General features: G+C 36.8%; 1 protein-coding gene across 6 annotated transcripts in view; it reads left to right on the top strand.

Moving 5' to 3' along the window:
* The window catches only part of BIRC6 (baculoviral IAP repeat containing 6), a 171,377-nt gene that overhangs the window by 106,968 nt on the left and 46,605 nt on the right, over positions 1-17,804 (top strand). For 5 of the 6 annotated variants that reach the window (XM_051613084.1, XM_051613086.1, XM_051613087.1 and 2 more), the window contains 7 exons: positions 238-405; positions 2,892-3,065; positions 6,478-6,674; positions 8,649-8,949; positions 11,626-11,843; positions 14,109-14,273; positions 16,311-16,479. In XM_051613084.1, the coding sequence (XP_051469044.1) occupies positions 238-405; positions 2,892-3,065; positions 6,478-6,674; positions 8,649-8,949; positions 11,626-11,843; positions 14,109-14,273; positions 16,311-16,479 (1,392 nt within the window). Of the gene's footprint in view, positions 1-237; positions 406-2,891; positions 3,066-6,477; positions 6,675-8,648; positions 8,950-11,625; positions 11,844-14,108; positions 14,274-16,310; positions 16,480-17,804 lie in introns of those variants that run through there. The other variant, XM_051613088.1, reaches the window with a different exon arrangement.

Below are 17,804 nucleotides of genomic sequence, written 5' to 3'. Positions count from 1 at the left end.
TGTCTTTTTCCAGTTAAGTAAACCATTTTAAATATAAACTTCATTAATTTACATTGGTTTATGTACTTGCTTGTGAAATCTTCTTTTGTCTTTATCTTTCTTTATCTTTTCATATATACTGTGTCTGGTTTTTAGTGTCCTCAGAGCTATCATTGAAAGTATTGAGTACATTACATCTTGGTTGACTGAAGTTATTAAATACTAGAATTACTTTGATTTTTTTAATTTCTGTACTAGGTTTGAAATCTCAGTCAAAAAGAGCTGTTTCATCCACCCCTCCACGTCCACCATCAAGGCGAGGAAGAGTGATGGCAGATAAAGTAGGTACCTCTTCCTCAGGAGGAGAATCTTCCAGCAAGACCATTAGTGTTCCAGTCTTTCATCTTTACCATAAACTTCTACCAGGTAACTTCAGTAACTCTTTTTCAACTTAAAAATGTTGGTCTTTTTGCAGTGGCTGATATGTCAACAGAAAGTAGATGTAATGCTTTATCTTTCTATTTAGCATCTTGAAGTGTAGGGCCCTTCTGGGTTGCTAACAGCTTTCAACTGGAAGTGGAGCGTTATAACATTGTGGCTTAACAAAAGTAACAATTATGCTGGAGTTCCTTGAAGTTTAGTTCCTTGTTGCTAAACAAAATCTCAGCAATATTTCCACTTCCACTCAGAAATAAAAGGAGGGTGGGTTGGTAACGTGACTCACATTTTCTTTCACCTGCAGGGCAGAACTGAACTGGTATTTGTGGCCTATTATTTCATGTTCTGAGTGGGCAACCATCTTGCATTGCTCTCTGGAAGGTTGATTTGCCAGTTCAGGAGTGTTCTTGAATTCCATAGTACTTGTGTTTTCAAAAATAGCATGACTTAATCAGTTAGTCATGTTTTCATAGAATGTATGGGTTTGGAAGGGACCTTTAAAGATCATTTAGTCCAACCTCCCTGCAGTGCGCAGGGACCTTTTTGACTAGATCGGGTTGTTTAGAGCCTCCTCAAGCCTGGCCTTGAATGTTTCCAGGAGTGAGGCCTCCACCACCTCTTTGGGCAACCTTTTCTGGTGCTTCATGACCCTTATAGTAAAGAACTTCTCTCTGATATCCAACCAGAATCTACCCTACTCTAGTTTAAGGCCGTTGCCCCTCATCCTATCACTGCATGCCCTTGTAAACTGTCCCTCCCCAGCTTTCCTGCAGGCCTCTTCAGCTACTGGAAGACCACTATAAGGTCCTCCCAAAGCCTTCTCCTCTCCAGGCTGAACAACCTGAACTCCCTCAGACTGTCTTCATAGGAGAGGTGCTCCAGCCCTCTGATCATTTGGGTGGACTTGTTCCAGCAGGTCTGTGTCCCTCTTGTGTTGAGGATTCCAGAACTGGACACAGTACTCCAGGTGGGGTCTCAAAAGAGCAGAGTAGAGGGGCAGAATCACCTCCCTCAGCCTGCTGGCCACACTTCTTTTGATGCAGCCCAGGTTGCGATTTGCCCTCTGGGCTGCGGGTGCACAGTGTTAGCTTGTGTCCAACTGTTCGTCCATTAGTATCCCCAAGTCCCTTTTGGCAAGACTGCTCTATCACATCATTCCCTGACCTGTACTGATAATGAGGATTGCCCCTACCCAGGTGCAGGACATTGCACTTAACCTTGTTGAACATGATGAGGTTCACATGGGCCCACTTCTCTAGCTTGTCCAGGTCCCTCTGGGTTACCTCCCATCCCTCTGGCGTGTTGACCACACCAGTCAGCTTGATGTCATCTGTTTTACATAGAACAGATATGTACTCACTTTTTATCAGCTATCTGGACAAAGCTGGTAGAAGTGTTGTAGTTAGGGCATAGAGAGATCTCTCTCCTATAGAGAGAGATGGGTGTGACTCAAATTCTTAACCTTAGATCACTGCATATATAGGAACATGGGTGAAACACTTCAGTATTAGACGGAAGAGCTTCTTGTCTGTTTTATAGTGAAAAAGAGCCATGGAAAGTAGAATTAGTGGTGAAAAAATTGGGCATAAAACAAAAAAGTGGTTGTTTTTTTTTTTTAAAGAAAACATTTGCGCAATGGCAAGACACTTTGAATTTTCATTTCTTAAGACAGCATCTTCCACTGAAGAAACAGGTTCCTACTAAAGACCTTCCTTGAACTTGTGTTATTTGATTAAATACAGTCAAGGTGAATGGAGCATGCTCAGTGTATTATGTGATCCAACTGTAAAACATTTGCCTTAATGTGTACTTGTTATCAGGTAAAATTGCTCTGCCTTGAGAGTAACTTGTAATTTCAGGAAAGTACATGTTCTTCGTAACATCAGAGTGGCTGAAATCTTGTTTTGAGTGATTAGTTAAGGTTGTATTGCATGGGCATTTCAAGTCTGCGTTGCTGCTGGGAAAAGTAGTCCTGGCAGTGCCATTTGTTTCTTCATGCTGAATTGTGTCCAGACACAAGAGCTTGGGACTCATAGGAATGAAAAAGAATTGCAGCTTTCTCTGTTTTCCATTTTTTTTCCACTTCATCCATTTTACCTTATAGTCACACACCTTTATACCACCACAATCCAAGGGTACTGCAGGGGTGGGGTTCAATAGTAGGGGACAGGCTGTGCGTGCTTAACATGCAGATCAAATTACAGCCTTAGCCGTTTGTTACATATGCCAAGTGCTAGGACTGTCAGGACAGAGCTGCCTTAGGGAATCTTGGCATAGTTCTTTAGTTGATTCCAAACCGATGGGGTCCTTTTTCCCAGGAGAACAAATGGTAAAATTAAGGCCTTGGTTTTGAAGCCAGGTAATATTTAGTCTACTTGGCATCTGTGGTACAAGTAATGACCAGCACCTGAACATTTATGTTAAAGTAACCCAATCATAATTTTCCCCTCTGATTCTATGTCATTGTTGTTTAGGCCAACCATTACCAGCTGAAATGACACTTGCCCAGCTTCTGACTCTGCTGTATGACCGTAAACTCCCTCAAGGATACCGTTCCATCGATTTGACAGTTAAGCTTGGTTCCAAAGTTATCTCAGATCCAAGCTTATCGAAAACAGACTCTTTTAAACGTCTTCACACAGAAAAAGGTGAGCGTTCTTATTTCTTTCCTATCTTCCTTTTGAAAATGCTTTTATTTTGGACAAAAATTAGTTTGATTTTCTTGATAAGAAACAGCAATTTTCTCTATATTCTTGAATAATGTTCCCAAACCATTCTCTACAAGACAAGTCCTAAACTTTGTGATAAAGAATAAATTCATGGCCTGTCTTTATACTGTAAGATTCACCAATATCGTTGTTCCGGTTTCACTTTCCTTTCTTCATAGTAGTGTTGTATATGATATGAATGTGATTGTATAGATACCATGTATTTTATTCCTTTACATGTACACCAATTCTCTGTAGTAGTTGTATGTGCTGATAACCTTGGCAGATGAAGTAATGCAGGAGCTGTTTCAAACTACACGAGTCACAGAAGCCTGTGACATTTTTTATTGTGGCAACTTGGGTACTTCTTTGAAAATGGGAATTTTTCTCAAGTCCTTCTAAGCAGGTCTCAACATCTTATAACATGATCCATTTGTTAATAATGTGTTTTTTTAAATTGCTTGCTATCTACTTACTCATAGTACTGCAGAAGAGAGAGGTAGGAGCTGTAGCCCAGGAATGTGTTTTGAAAGATTTTGATGTCGTTTCTTTAGGGAAGGACTTGGAGGAATGGAACCTTGAAATTAAGCTAAGGTGCTAATCAACATCCTGCTGGCACAGCATGGAATTACAAAGTTAATAATTTGGCTATCTTAAGACAGGGACTTCTTTTAAAAAATGCTGACCTTGTAGTTCAGTCTTTTTCTAGAAAAGATAAGAAACAGAAAGAAGAGTTGATTAAAATAATATTTACTTGCTCTCTGGTCTGAGCTAAGTATTTCATGACTCCGTGTGATGACTGGATATACAGATCTTTCACACTATTGAGCAGCCTTTCTCTTTCAAATAGTGTTTTTCTATTGTTTTGCTTTATATTTAAGTTCTAAGCCTACAATAAAAATTTTTGTTTGTATAAAACTCAAATCACTAGAGGAAGTTCAGTTTAGTAGTAGAGTTGCATGTGAAAACATGAAGGTCCTCTGAACTTAAGTTACTAGGCCTTTTTTTTTAAGGCTTCGGACTAATACTTTTAAAAAATTGACTTTGTCATTACAAATCCATTGATCTGTGGTGCTATACAACAAAATATTAGTTATATTCAGATGTCTCACAGGCAGCACTCATCAGTTACAAAGGTTAGTGCAACTGCTTTTTCATTACTAGTTTTTATTATGTGTAGAAATAATTCTTACATAGCAGTCTTTCTTTACTTGCTACTTAAAGTAGACTTTTTTTTACACCATCTGTGCTGGATAGATTTTATAACTTCACATGGTGTCTTTAGTGCTGCATTTATTGCTACTATACTTGAGGAGAAGTGTAATTTATTTGTATTTTTTCTCTGTGCTTCAATGCCTTTGAGATTAGCAGTTCTTCACAGCTGAAGTGCATGACTTCACTGAAAACTTGCAGAACATTAATGGAGGTGAAATGATTTAAATTGGGTTATAAGAAGATTAACTAAAGCAAGTACTGGAGAAGCATACTTAAGTGTAACTCCTTGCAACACTATTTAAGATGTGAAAGGTATAGCATTATATTTGCACTCATAATAAAAGATCTGCCTATACCCTTGCTCACTGATAGCATATTTTTCAAGTGTCTTTTGCAGAGAAGCATTTGGCTTTAGTGATCTTTTTGTGCATTGTGATTATCTGTGTGTGCCTATTTTCTTGCTTTCCTTCTTTGGGAAGGCTTACATTGTAAAACAGAAGAGTGAGTCCTCCTTCAAAATCTTTATTTTAAAATTTTCCCTGTCAAGGAAATCTAACCTTTCTTATAGTCTGATCAACTGATGTCATTCCAAGCAATTGAATTCTAAATTTGTGTTCAGCCTAGTGTGGTGGCATCCTCCACATGTCTGATGGAAGGTGCTCCCTTGTTGAAACAAGCATATTTGCATACACTCATTACCTGTGGTGACAGGGAAAAGTTCCACAGAGATGTTTTTCTGCCTGTACCCTCAAGAACAGTAGATAACAAAGCTGTGGGTACCGGAAGTGTTATGTTTGGGCTCTTTCTGCTTTGGAAGTATATGTGACCTTTTCTATTTCTCGTAGTGCATCAGGTTGAATTAGGATTAATTGATGTGCATACTTGCACATGACCCTGATTTGAGCTTATTAAATCTGTTACTTTGATCATATTGCTTCATAGTGATGTGTTCCTCCCATGACATGTCTATAATGTCCTTGTAACCTGGTGCTTCTTGAACTTTTTGAAAGTTGACCATTAGGATGGGGAACGACCTGCTGCTTCTTATTCCCTTTCAAGTTAGGGATGAAAAGGTTTAAGATATAAAGTATCTGTGGTTAAAACTTTTTTAAAGTTTTGATGGTAGCTGGATGAATTATGCTTTAATATGCTTCTGTGTTTTTACAGATACATAATAAATGGTAGCATGTGTGTATGCAAACATTTTAATTATAATCAATTTTCAGCTGATCTGTGCTGCCTTTTGATGTGGATATACTGTGAAGGCTTTGAGGATCACTGCTTTATAGAATTTAACAACACAGTCTGCAATACAGATTTTTTTTTTTTTTTTAGATGAAGTATGTTAGCTGTGAAGTCTGCCTATGGTAATTAGCAAAGAGGGTTGATTTTTGATAAATGAATTGTGGTAGGGTTATGTATATACAACCTCTGTGCATCAGTGTATAAAATACCTTTTTTTGTCTGTTGGACAAGATATTAGGGTTCTTAGTCATAAACTGAGAGGATGGAGGCTAGCAGAATGTTAAATAGAGATACTGAAATTTTTTGTTAGGAAGATAGAATTAAATTTTGCAGCTTTGGTAGAAGGGCATTTTGACACATCTCAGTAGATGTGGGAATGATAGGTGTGGTGAGTGATAGGTGATACCAGTTCATGGATGGTGAGTTAAATCATGGGAAATGGGAAACAAAATAAAAAATCTCAGCATTTTTTAGGAAAAAGGAGGACTAATTTAGGTAAAGTTATCTTTCCGTTCTTCAACTATAAACTCTTTATCAGAGAGTAACAAAATTACTTATGTCCTAGATGAAAAGTAGTGTTTTAAATGTTGGGCTTCCAAAGTTAACAAAATCTTGAAGGCATAGGATTTTGTTTTATTAGAATTTGATCTAATAATTAACTTGCAACCCTGTAGAAGTAGTCCCAACTTAGGACCTGGGTCTGCTATCACTAGCAAAGGATACCACAAATACATTTATTTTGTTTTGATACTCTTGTTGTTCATTTCAGATTCTTGAGTTGGGTTTTGCTTAAGAAGAAACTGATACTTTTGAGGTCCACTTTTGAGTGAGGACAAAGAAATAAAGACAATACTGATGATGATGTATTAATTTCTCCTACCTCTTTTTGTAGACCATGCAGATTTACTGGGACCTTGCCCTGAAGATGAAGCCATCAGTCCTGGGGATGAGTGTATGGATGCAGTTCTAGATGAATCACTTCTTGAAACCTGTCCCATTCAGTCTCCACTGCAAGTTTTTGCAGGAATGGGTGGATTGGCCCTTATTGCAGAGAGACTCCCTATGCTTTATCCTGATGTAATTCAGCAAGTGAGTGGAAAGAGCAGTGTAGAAAATATGCTATGAGTGTTCTGTTTGTTTGTTTAAGGACAGTGTTTTTCTCAGAATTCTCAATGGTTCAGTTTGTCATCTTAGTTGTGTAGGAAAGCAGCTTTAAAATAGATGAGTAATTCCACGACTCAGTCCAGATTATATGGGCTGCTTCCCTGTACATGGTATAGGCTGCTTGAGTAGCCATGTCTTTATGGAACGAATGTTTCTGCTTGCTTCACTTTGTTTGTAAAATATCTTGGAGGGTCCAGTAACATAAAGTTACTGATGTACTATAAAGCCATACTTGCTTATCATCTAATCACTCATGTAAGTGTACCCTCAGGGATTTTTATGGTTAAGGGAAATTCAGTTCTCAAAGCAGATTATATAATTTTATTTTAGATTTATTATTATAAAGAACAAATAACTGTCTAATCTTTATTATATTTACATTAATATCTTTAAATTATGTAATTAATGTGTATGCTATTTGTACACATAATTATGTATGGAATTTCTCTAGAGGCAGTTACAGGTCAGTAGTGGCATTAGTATGGAATTACTTCTTTGGCAGGAATAAGAACCCTGTAGTGAGACTGGATAATTAGTGTGAATCCTTTGTAAGTAGTTCCACAAATATGATTTAGAGGTCTAGTGTCAAGCCAGGTTAAAAAAAAAATAAAAGTGAAGGAAATGTTTTCACATAAATATTTTACTGTGTTTTGAAATCCAAGAGTGATAATGTGTACTCTGTATTGAGGAAGACTAATTCACAGAATTCTGCAACATATGAAAGGCAACTTATGATCATGAGAAATTTCATCCCTTTGTTTGTTCTTTTTATATGGTCCTGGGAATATTTTTTTTTCAGTTTTTTAGTGTGAAACGTGTTTGAATTCAAATACTGAATAAGAAATCCACGATCTTTAAAAACAAATTAGGTACAATAGTCCAAAATGTAAGATTCAGAGTGAAGACTGATAAATTCTTCAGACTCTTAGTTCTCTAATTTTACTTTTGTATTTCTCTAAGTCACTGATACTGCTGATTCTCTTAAGGTGTAGATGATTTGAATAAATGCAGCTAAACATGGCTTTGATTTTTAATTAAGAATATGGCACCCTGAATAAACTTTGCAAGGGCTTTTCAGATTAATCTTTTCCAGTTTACATCAGTTTGGTGACAAAATACTAAAATTTTAAATACGATTGCATCAGTTCATCTGAGTAGCATAAAAGCCTGAAACTTCTGTGACATTAGAGGCACCTGGGTATCATGCCTTTATTTCAACTGAGAGTACAACTGAGTAATTGTGTAACTGTTACACCCTTGAACTCCGATTCCCATCATAATTCCTGGCTGCGTAATCCTCTGTGCAGTGTTAGTTCAGACCACAGAACTACAGACTGTTGTGTTACAGCATGGTAGTAATAAAGCCTGCCAAATTAACCAAAAGCACAAAATGGGCATGTAAACTGCTACAAGACTGCTAATATTCCCAAATATCTAATTAGTTTTGAAACGTATCATGTGTAATTGTTCTCCTTTTTGAAAGTATGTAATTAAAAACTAAACGCTTAAGTTCACACTCAGTGTTTAATGTTGAAAACAAAGGGGACGTTTTTTATTTAACAGTCTGATATTGTAGTGTTTATCTCAGTGTCTTTTGGGTCTCTTATGCCTCTAGATTTTAAGGAGCACATAGTATAGAAGATTTTAGGTTGGCAAAGCACAGGTGCTTGCTTGTGTAGGCAGGACTTCTAGAACTGTATTGAAAATGCAACAACTATGCCCTTTTTAACCATTTAGTCTGGTCCCCATATCTGTAAATGGTAGTGTATTTACTGTGACTTTTTAACGGTGTTCTATATTAAAATTACATGTCCTTTAGTTCCTAACTTTAATACAGTTTTTGCCTAGGTGATTAACTGAATGACTACCAATTTTTTTTCTTTGTTTTTGTTGGTAAAGGTGAGCACTCCAGTGGTTACATCAACCACACAGGAAAAACAGAAGGACAGTGATCAGTTTGAATGGGTTACCATTGAGCAATCAGGGGAACTGGTGTATGAAGCACCAGAAACAATTGCTGCAGAACCTCCACCGATCAAGTCAACCGTGCAGACTATGTCTCCCATACCCGCACATTCTCTGGCTGCCTTCGGTTTATTTCTTCGTCTCCCGGGCTATGCTGAGGTGCTGCTAAAAGAACGGAAACATGCTCAGTGTCTGTTGAGATTGGTGTTGGGAGTTACAGATGATGGTGAAGGAAGTATGTGCTGCAATTATTATGTTTCTTTGTAGACCACGGCTAGATAATTTTATTTAAATTAATTTGCACTGTAATATTTTTAGCAGGAAGTTAGACTTGGGTTGTGCAAAACTGTGTTGCTAGCGTCTTTCACAGTCTCCAAGTATTAAATTCTATCTGACAAAGATTTGTCACAATCACCAGTATTCCAGTGTTCTCATCTAGTTGTCAGAGTAATTGTAAAATAACTGCTGATAAAACTTAAAATGGCAGTGTCAAGATGACAGTGTGTTCAGACAGAGTAATCTGAGTAGCTGGGTATGCTGAGCTAATTGAGAAAATGTCCTATAATTCTGAGACCAAATGCAGAATGATGTGGGTAGGAGCATAGCTACAGCAGATGTAGAATAAACTGTTGAATAATGCTGCTTTAGCAAAGGTGAGAAAGATCTGAAAATCATAGTGATCAAATTAGCTGAGCAGGAGCTCTGCCTTAATGGTGGGAGTTCAGAGGGAGAAATGAAGTCAATTTGTATTGAATGTCTTTACAACCGAACCTGGAATTCTGTGTATAGTTCTAATATTTGTATTTCTTAGTGTTTTGAAAAACTGGAAGAGTGTATGTGAAAGATGTTTTAGTACTTTTAAAACGTTTCCTTTCATTATGACTTTGAAAAGAATGCTCTTTTTTCTGTGCAGCAATCAGCTGAAGTTAGTCTCTATTCAGCAGCCTGTAGAGTGGTGGACAACGTGTAGCTTATAAGACCAACTGAGCAACAGTCTTTGTCTACCCTCCCTTCTTTTTGTTTCTGTTTATCTTGTGTTTAGGTAGAGGGCAGTAGGCAAAAATAAACTGGTTTAAAAACAATTCAGTCTGGCTGCTTACCCCCACCTCATCTAATTAGTAATTAACTGAAGGACTGTATGCAGTCCCTCAGATTTTTATGTCCCTGAGTGGTTTCAATCCTTTGCAATTTCAGACACTTTTTTATTTCTTTTTTTAATAAAGAGACCAACTCAGACCCTTAAAATGTGGGTTGTTTTTGTGTGTGTGCATTCACTGTTACTATTGGAATACAGTTCCAGAACATCATTTTCTTGGTAGGTAGGGGCTGCTTTAAATTTCAGCCTAAATTTATTCATATTGAGTTTGTGCCCATTTATCATTGTGCCAGCATCGTTCCTTATGAATAGCTCTTCTTTCTCTATTGTATTTGTTGACAGGAATTGTATTCCTTCTTACTTGGGTTTTTGCAGGTGTTTTTCTGGACTAAACAGCCAATTTCTCCATTCCCTAAGCCAAATGTCTGAATTGAACTCTTTACAAAATGTGAGTTCAATTGCACACAGTAGTCCGCATTAGTTCCCTATATGAAACATTAAGATTTTCCTTTTCTTTTGGAATTGTGTGGGTTTTTTTGTACACTTAGGGTCTCTTTCCTTTTTCACATAATATGAAGAGCTGCACTTACAAATCCATGGCTTTATATATTAAACATGGATTCAGTTGTCTGCAAAGATAAATCAGGGGCAAAGGTTTAGGTTTATTTTTTTTGTCTCCTTGTCATTTATTTGGCTATACTTGCAATTTTGGAAGTCTGTCAGGTGGGCTTCTTCCAGAGGTGTTCAGTTTTATTTATGAAGATCCCAGTCAGAGGATTTTTTTTTTCCTTCTTGTTATTGTCTTTACAAAGATTATCAGCTAGATATGAATTAACTTGTGCGTGTATGCATGTGTATGGGTAGATATGTATTTCAGTTTAGACCTCTAGATGATTATATAGCTGATAAACTCTTAGGAATGAGGGAGAAATTAGTATATTTAAAACAAGAAGCAAACTTCTTAGCAGAGCTGGCTATTTTGAAATATTTTCAGTATTTGAAATATTTTCAGTTGTCAAATACCTCTATTGATGTATGTAGTGGGGACAAAATGTGAAATGCATTGTTAGACAGAAAAAATTGAGACAGTTTCCCAAATGTGTTTATGCTGCATTAATGCGTTGCTCTATTATTTGAAATGTGGCTTTTAAAAGAAGTAATTTTTTGCTTTTATTGGAAAAGGGTTAAAAATTTAAAATCCACTACAAAATTCAACCTGTAGCTCATCTAATTAAAATGATGTTAGTATTTCACCATGTATTCAACTTGAATAACATCACAGCTTGGATTGTGTCAGTGACTAAATTCCCATTTTGGGGCACATTAATAGGAAAAAAAAATCCTACATCATAATAAACATTAGCTCTATGTCTTGTGAGCTGCTATTAGCTGACCACATGCATTCTATAACTTGCTGTAGTTAAAATGTTTTAAAACTAACATTTAAAAAAATTAGTGCAAACCACCTTTGTTTTCTTCATTCAGAAATACAACCTGAAGCGTAGTTAAATACAGAATTAGACTTGCTGTTATTCCCAAGCTAAGTTGTCTCCCTGGAAATGGTGAATCAGATTTGGTACCTTTTGGTTTATAACCAAATCCATAAAGGAAGTAAAGCAACATTCTTTCTTCTACACTCTTCTACTGCTGAAATTTTTTTGTGAAGAGAAGCGTATTAGATTTCTTACTATATGCAAGTGCTGAAGTCCTTAATAGGTTCCTGTATGTGTTGTTTATAAATTATTGCAGGATTAACAAGTGGTATTCAAATACTGCAAGAAGATTTGGGTTTGATATTTTTCTTCTTCAATCCAGGTCACATCCTGCAGTCTCCTTCAGCAAACGTGCTTCCAACTCTGCCCTTCCATGTGTTGCGCAGTTTGTTCAGCACTACACCACTGACTACTGATGATGGAGTACTGCTTAGGAGGATGGCTCTGGAGATTGGGGCTATACATCTTATCCTTGCTTGTCTGTCTGCTTTAAGCCACCATGCACCAAGAGTGCCCAACTCTAGTCCCAACCAGGCAGAAGTAAGTTTAACAGCAGAGTAATTGCCACTGAGAAGTAGTAAGAGTTTTAATTATAAAAAAGAAAATAATCTTACTGTGTTCATTATGGTCTTATTTCTGCATATTTGGTATTTGAATGAAGAAGAAAAATAGTTATAAAGTACTTGATTAATTGTCCTCGCTTGTTGCAAGTAAACATAGTAATAATGAAATTTAACCAACAAAGAAGGCTTGTCATGCAGTCTTAAGGTGTAATCAGTTTCTTTCATAAGACCTTCTTTTTCAGTGCATGAGAAGCATAATGCTCAGTGGATGGTGGTTCTTTAATCCTCATCAGATAGCATGACCTCATTGCCTTATTTAGCATTCATCATCTAAATTCTACTGGCTGCAAATTATTTACTCTTAAATGCTTCACAAACATAAAAGAGTTGTGAAAATTAATAAATTAATGCAGTGATTTATTTCTTGTACCCTTTTTACTGGTGGGGAAATTAAATCTAAAGACAAAAATTTTCCATGGTTTTCAAGATCCCGAGTGAATCTCCAAAATTAAGCTTTTTCAGGGTATTTCCGGTATTATAACGCTCTTTATTGAGAACGTTTATGCCCCTTTTTGTTTATTTAGGATTATCAGTTGCCATTACTGCATAACATACCAATTGTCTATAAAAGTGTTTAAACAAAATTAATGAACTGCCCTCTTTAGCATTGTTGTGGCAGAGGCTTGCATGAAAAAGTTCCTGGTGGCTAAATATGGCAAGTAGCTGCAAAATGCAGGGCTGTCTGCATTTTAGCAGCTCTGAGACTGATGAGGGGTTGAGCAAGGAGGAGATGAAGCTGTGCCTGAGGATAATTAGTTTCAATGCCTAGTCAAATTTATGGGAAAGTGGAAATATTCTGCTTCTAATGGGGTATTAGGCTGCTGACACATTAACGCCTTAGCATTTTTGGGCTTTTTGGAGGAAAAGGGCAACCATTAATTCTAATCTCTGCTTCAGTTCTACCATGACCCCTTAAACAGCTTGCTTTCTCATAATTCATATCTATCAGGTGATAGATGTTAACTTGAACCTAGAGATCCATCAGCCTTGTGCTGAGGCTTGTATTTCTGGGGCCAGGCTTTCCCTTAAGTGCTTTAAGTCAGTACTCCTGACAGTCCTCTTGAGTGTTAAAGGAAAAACATGTTCATGAGTTAGGCAATGAGTAATGTCTGTATGAGAATAACCATACAGATGTTTCATCACCAAGATGCATTGCATTCACAATGTGTAAGTTAATTGGTGATTCCAGACTACTTCCAATATGGTACTTCATAGGTGATAATTTTTTTTACCATTGTAGTCTGTTCATACATTGTTTCTTTTCCTTTAAGTATAATATTTTTAAAAGTTACTGAAGAAAATCTGAACAGAAAATTAAACTTTTCAGAGCCAGAAATCAAATATTAGAAATTAAAATTGAACACCTACTCTCATGACCTGGTTTCCAGTAAGGCTAATTGCCTCTCAGTAATTCCAGTGATAAATTAGGAATTTTCATCACTTTGGAAAATGAGTTCACTTGTTAGTGTGCTGAGTATACAGTTAGGAAAGATTAGTTAAAAAATGCTTATCAGAGTTTTTTTCTGCATCTTTTTCACCAAAAATCTGGTAAACTTTCATGATTAACATAGGTACTTAAGTAGTTTCGTAAGGGCTAAGCAATATAGTATTTGGGTTACGTTATCAAAATGCAGTGAAGCAGACCATTGGAAAAAGTTGTACAGGCACCTTTGGAAAAATGCTGTCTCTCAAAACAGTTTAAGGACAAAGTCTTTCCCGTGTTTTATCTGGAGAGGAAACAGCATATGCTTCAGTCACCCAGACAACAAGTGTCATAGCTATATGTGTAACTTACACGTCTTGCTATTTTGTTATTAAACTTGACTAGGTGTTAAACAGTAATAATTAAAGAGCTGAGATGTGTAGCATGGTATTAAGTAGCATTCTAATACCTTTAATCATTTAAGCAGTGATAGTATTTTGAAAGAGAACAAAAATGGAGTTACATTCCTAGACAAATTGAAGAATCTCTTGCAAGGATTTAGTGCTGACCTGTACTAGAACTCCACGTATGTGATAGAGCCTTTCCTGTCTAAAGCTTTGAATTTCATTGGATCCTGAGGATATCTTTATAAAGTTGATAAATTGGAATTGCATTCTTTTGCAAAATGAAGGCTTTCTAAATAGAAGTTCATAACATGAAAAATGTGAAATGATTGTGACTTTCTTATATTTAACTTAGCCACAGGTGTCAAGTACACACAACAGTGCATCAACAGAAGAACAACAGTTGTACTGGGCTAAGGGTACAGGTTTTGGAACGGGCTCCACAGCTTCAGGATGGGATGTTGAACAAGCTTTGACTAAGCAAAGGCTCGAAGAAGAGCATGTGACCTGCCTTCTACAGGTGTGTAATAATGACATTTTGGTTAATCATAAGCACTTGAAACATTAAGACTGGATAGGAAAAAAAAGTTTGTGTTTTTTCAGTCATATAGCAGAGTAATTATGGTATTTTGGGCAAAAAATAATTTACAACCTCCTGTCTACATGAAAAATTGTATAGATCATATTTTGAGTGAGGCTGTTTTCAAATGTCTCTAGGCTGCTGCATAAAAAAAGCTCTGGGTGGGTAAGCCTGGGTGACAGTTCTGAATAGACAATGAACCCAGAAACATTCCAATGTGTTTCCTTGAAGATGTTGTATATCTCTGTTGACATTGCTGCATTCAGTCAAAAGTAAAAACTGTACATTAAAAGTGGAAGATGTGGGAATAGGCATTTTGGTTTGTGTGCCCAATTGTCTTACATATTCATTTCTCACATTTTTGCTCAGCTTTAAGGAAATGTCCATAGTTGTTACTGATGTCCATGGATTATGTTACTGTTATGCCAATATAGCAATATCTCGCTCAGACATACTGTCAAATCATAACTGTGTCAATGAAATTACGATAGCAGGTTACCAGTAGACATCCAGATCTTAATAAAATTCCGATTCTCTCCAAGTACCTCATACTATGGAGAAGAAAACAATTAGGCTTTTCAGTCCATTGTGAAGTGCAACCAACCCCTGTTAGCTTAGGTCAGTGTAGGGAAAAGGGGATTCAGTCTAGTCATCAAAAATTTTATTCACAAAACTGTCAGCTCAAATGCATTAGTAAACCTCACTGCTGGGTAGTGAGATGAAAGGAGATAACATTCTGGAAATGCCCATGCCCTAACTGATTAAGATATCTTTTGATGTAATCAGTTATTTCAGTCACCATAGATTACAAGACAGAAATAACATGCAAAAACTTACAGTAACTTGCAAAACCAAACAATTTTTTTTTAAAAAAAAAAAAAGCATCCTAAGCAAGAATGAGGGCAATCACCTGACTTACTCTTGGCAAAGCTTCTAGACAGTGTTCTCTATTATTCTCTATTATGCAATGCAGAAGTTTAGCTATAACTTTTGTCAGTCATGACGTAAGGAGTAACTTGCTTTGCACACTGAACAATTGGAAAAAGAAATAGAAAACCCTTCAGCATTTTGCTGAAGATGTCAATCAGTTGTACAGCAGACTTTCCCTGGTCCCTTCTCTGGAAAGGTTGTTTAGAAAAATTCTGTTGCACAGAGTGCTGATAAGGTGCTGCAGAAAATAAAATGGGTAGTGGAGTTAGAACAAAGAGGGAGAATGAAAGACAGTAAAAGCTAAGAAGGTGAATAGAGCCCCTGAGACTACAAATAATACTGCCTTTCAAACCTCAAAGTTGCTTAATTTGAGAGTACAATCGCACAAATCAGACCCATGCAAGTACATTAAGTTGTGTGTCTACAACACATAGTAAGGGCCTGTAAGCTCAGGCAGGACTACCCTTGGGAGGAGCAGGTCTGCATTCGTGAGGTGACTCCCCTGCTGTCACTGAGCAGAAACAGAGCTCTTTGTTTACTGAAGCAAGAGCCGTGCTCACCAGTGGCTGTTCTAAGTTAACTGTCATACCTTAAGTTGTTGTTTCATCTCTGAACTCTGAAGTCCCATCCAAAAGGAAGTTATAATTGTTTTTGAAACATTTGTAGTTAAAAAAAAAGATCTGTTTTAGCTAGTTGGTGTTCTGAAGTGAATGAGGCTGATTGGCTGTATGTCTCAATGGTGTGAGCTGGCAAACTCCTGCACTGAGTAACTCCAGCAGGTTTGTCAAAGTTCATATTCATTGCTGGCTTAAAGTCGCTCGGAATTATAGTAGTTATTTAATTTAGTCACTAGCTTAAGTTGGAATAATGATCTAATTACTGTATAGAATTTCTTCCAAGACATCTTTGCGAGTATTGAAATAAATACCAGTACTGAATTAGCAAAATAGCTAGTGAAGTATAATGGCATCTTCCTTAAGGGAGGAAGAGAGGGTTCTTTTGGCTAAAATAATTAAGTTTTGATTAAATATTTTTTGTGTATTTCAGGTTCTTGCCAGTTACATAAATCCTGCAGGGAGTACATCAAATGGAGAGGCCCAAACTAGCCATGAAGGAAGAGGACAAAACAGCAGTGCTCTTCCATCTGTTCTCCTAGAGCTACTCAGTCAGTCTTGCCTCATCCCCGCAATGTCGTCGTATCTCCGCAACGATTCAGGTAATGTACTGTTGTCTCCTTCTATAATCCAAGTTGGTACAAAACTTAAGACTGAAAAATTCACTTAAACAATTTGTTTATAGTTGAAACATTTCAAATGTAGAAACTGTTTTTTACATTTTTATTTTTATTTTCTTTTTAAAAGGTCTAGTGCCAATGCAATGTAGTAGAGCAGATTTGAGTATTTCCTGTTAGACCTGATCTGATTTGTCTTGTCTATCCTGAATACCTGTTTTTCTCCAATAGGGCTGAATGCCTACTCAGAGGAAGTAGGAAAGGGAACAGCATTAGTAGTAACACTTATATATGCGGTGTTCTAATTTTCAGACCAGTGAAAAAGTACTTTCATGTGGAAGAAGCAGATAACTGTATTCTTCCTGCAACATGCTGGACTGGGAAATTAGGACAGTGCATACAGAATGCTAATAGCATGTTATCGGGTTCTGGCACCCCAGCAGGAACAAGCTGTACCCAGCAGAGTGCTGACAGAAATCAACGATTTTCAACAACTCTGTAACTTAGACTTGAATGGGTGCTGGTGAGGCTAGTCAGAGGTTACCCTTATGCTGGAGGTATTCTACTAGGTTTTAGGTTTTGCTGTTGATGGTTGCAATAACAGTAATTTTCACAGACACACACACACATGTATCTTATCTGTCATGCATGTAAAATAATGTGGGAAAAAATTTCTATAAAAGTATGTGTAGTGAATCTGTAGATGTGCTGTTTCCCTTTATTACACAGTAGACTGATACCATGATGGTAATACAAGATAATAAATATTTTTATATTGATGAGAATTTTCTATTTTGTTTAGAGGTGTTCAGTTAGCTACAGGTATGATGCATACTGCTTTCAAAGTTGTTTTGACAAAATTCTTGATGAGTTCCATTATGAGAATATAAAATTGGCCTGTGTCACAGTTAGAAATTTATCTGGGTTTTTTGTTGCTTAAATATGTTTTGCCATCCCTGCTTAATTTGCCCAAAACATACATGAACTAGATTGTTATCTAGATTGTTCTAGATAAAAGGAATATGAATGAGATTAGGAATGCTCATATACAATTTAATCTTTTAGAAACCTCACCTTGAAGCAGATCATTACAAACCAGATTGCTCTGACACATTCTGCAGCTTCATCTGCATCAGAGCAAGGTGATTGTGAAGTCCTTGAAAATTGTGAACTGACCACTTTCATTAATTTTCATAATTGCTCTTTTCTTCTAGAGAAGAAAGGTTTATTTGTCTATGAAGGACTTCCCTTATTAGTCAAGATAGATCATAGCTCTAGTCACAAGGAGCAGTAGCTGCTGTAATCCTCAC

The sequence above is a fragment of the Apus apus genome, chromosome 3, assembly GCF_020740795.1.
Source record: "Apus apus isolate bApuApu2 chromosome 3, bApuApu2.pri.cur, whole genome shotgun sequence".
In the NCBI taxonomy this organism is placed as follows: domain Eukaryota; kingdom Metazoa; phylum Chordata; class Aves; order Apodiformes; family Apodidae; genus Apus; species Apus apus.
This window is presented reverse-complemented; position numbering and strand designations above follow the sequence as displayed.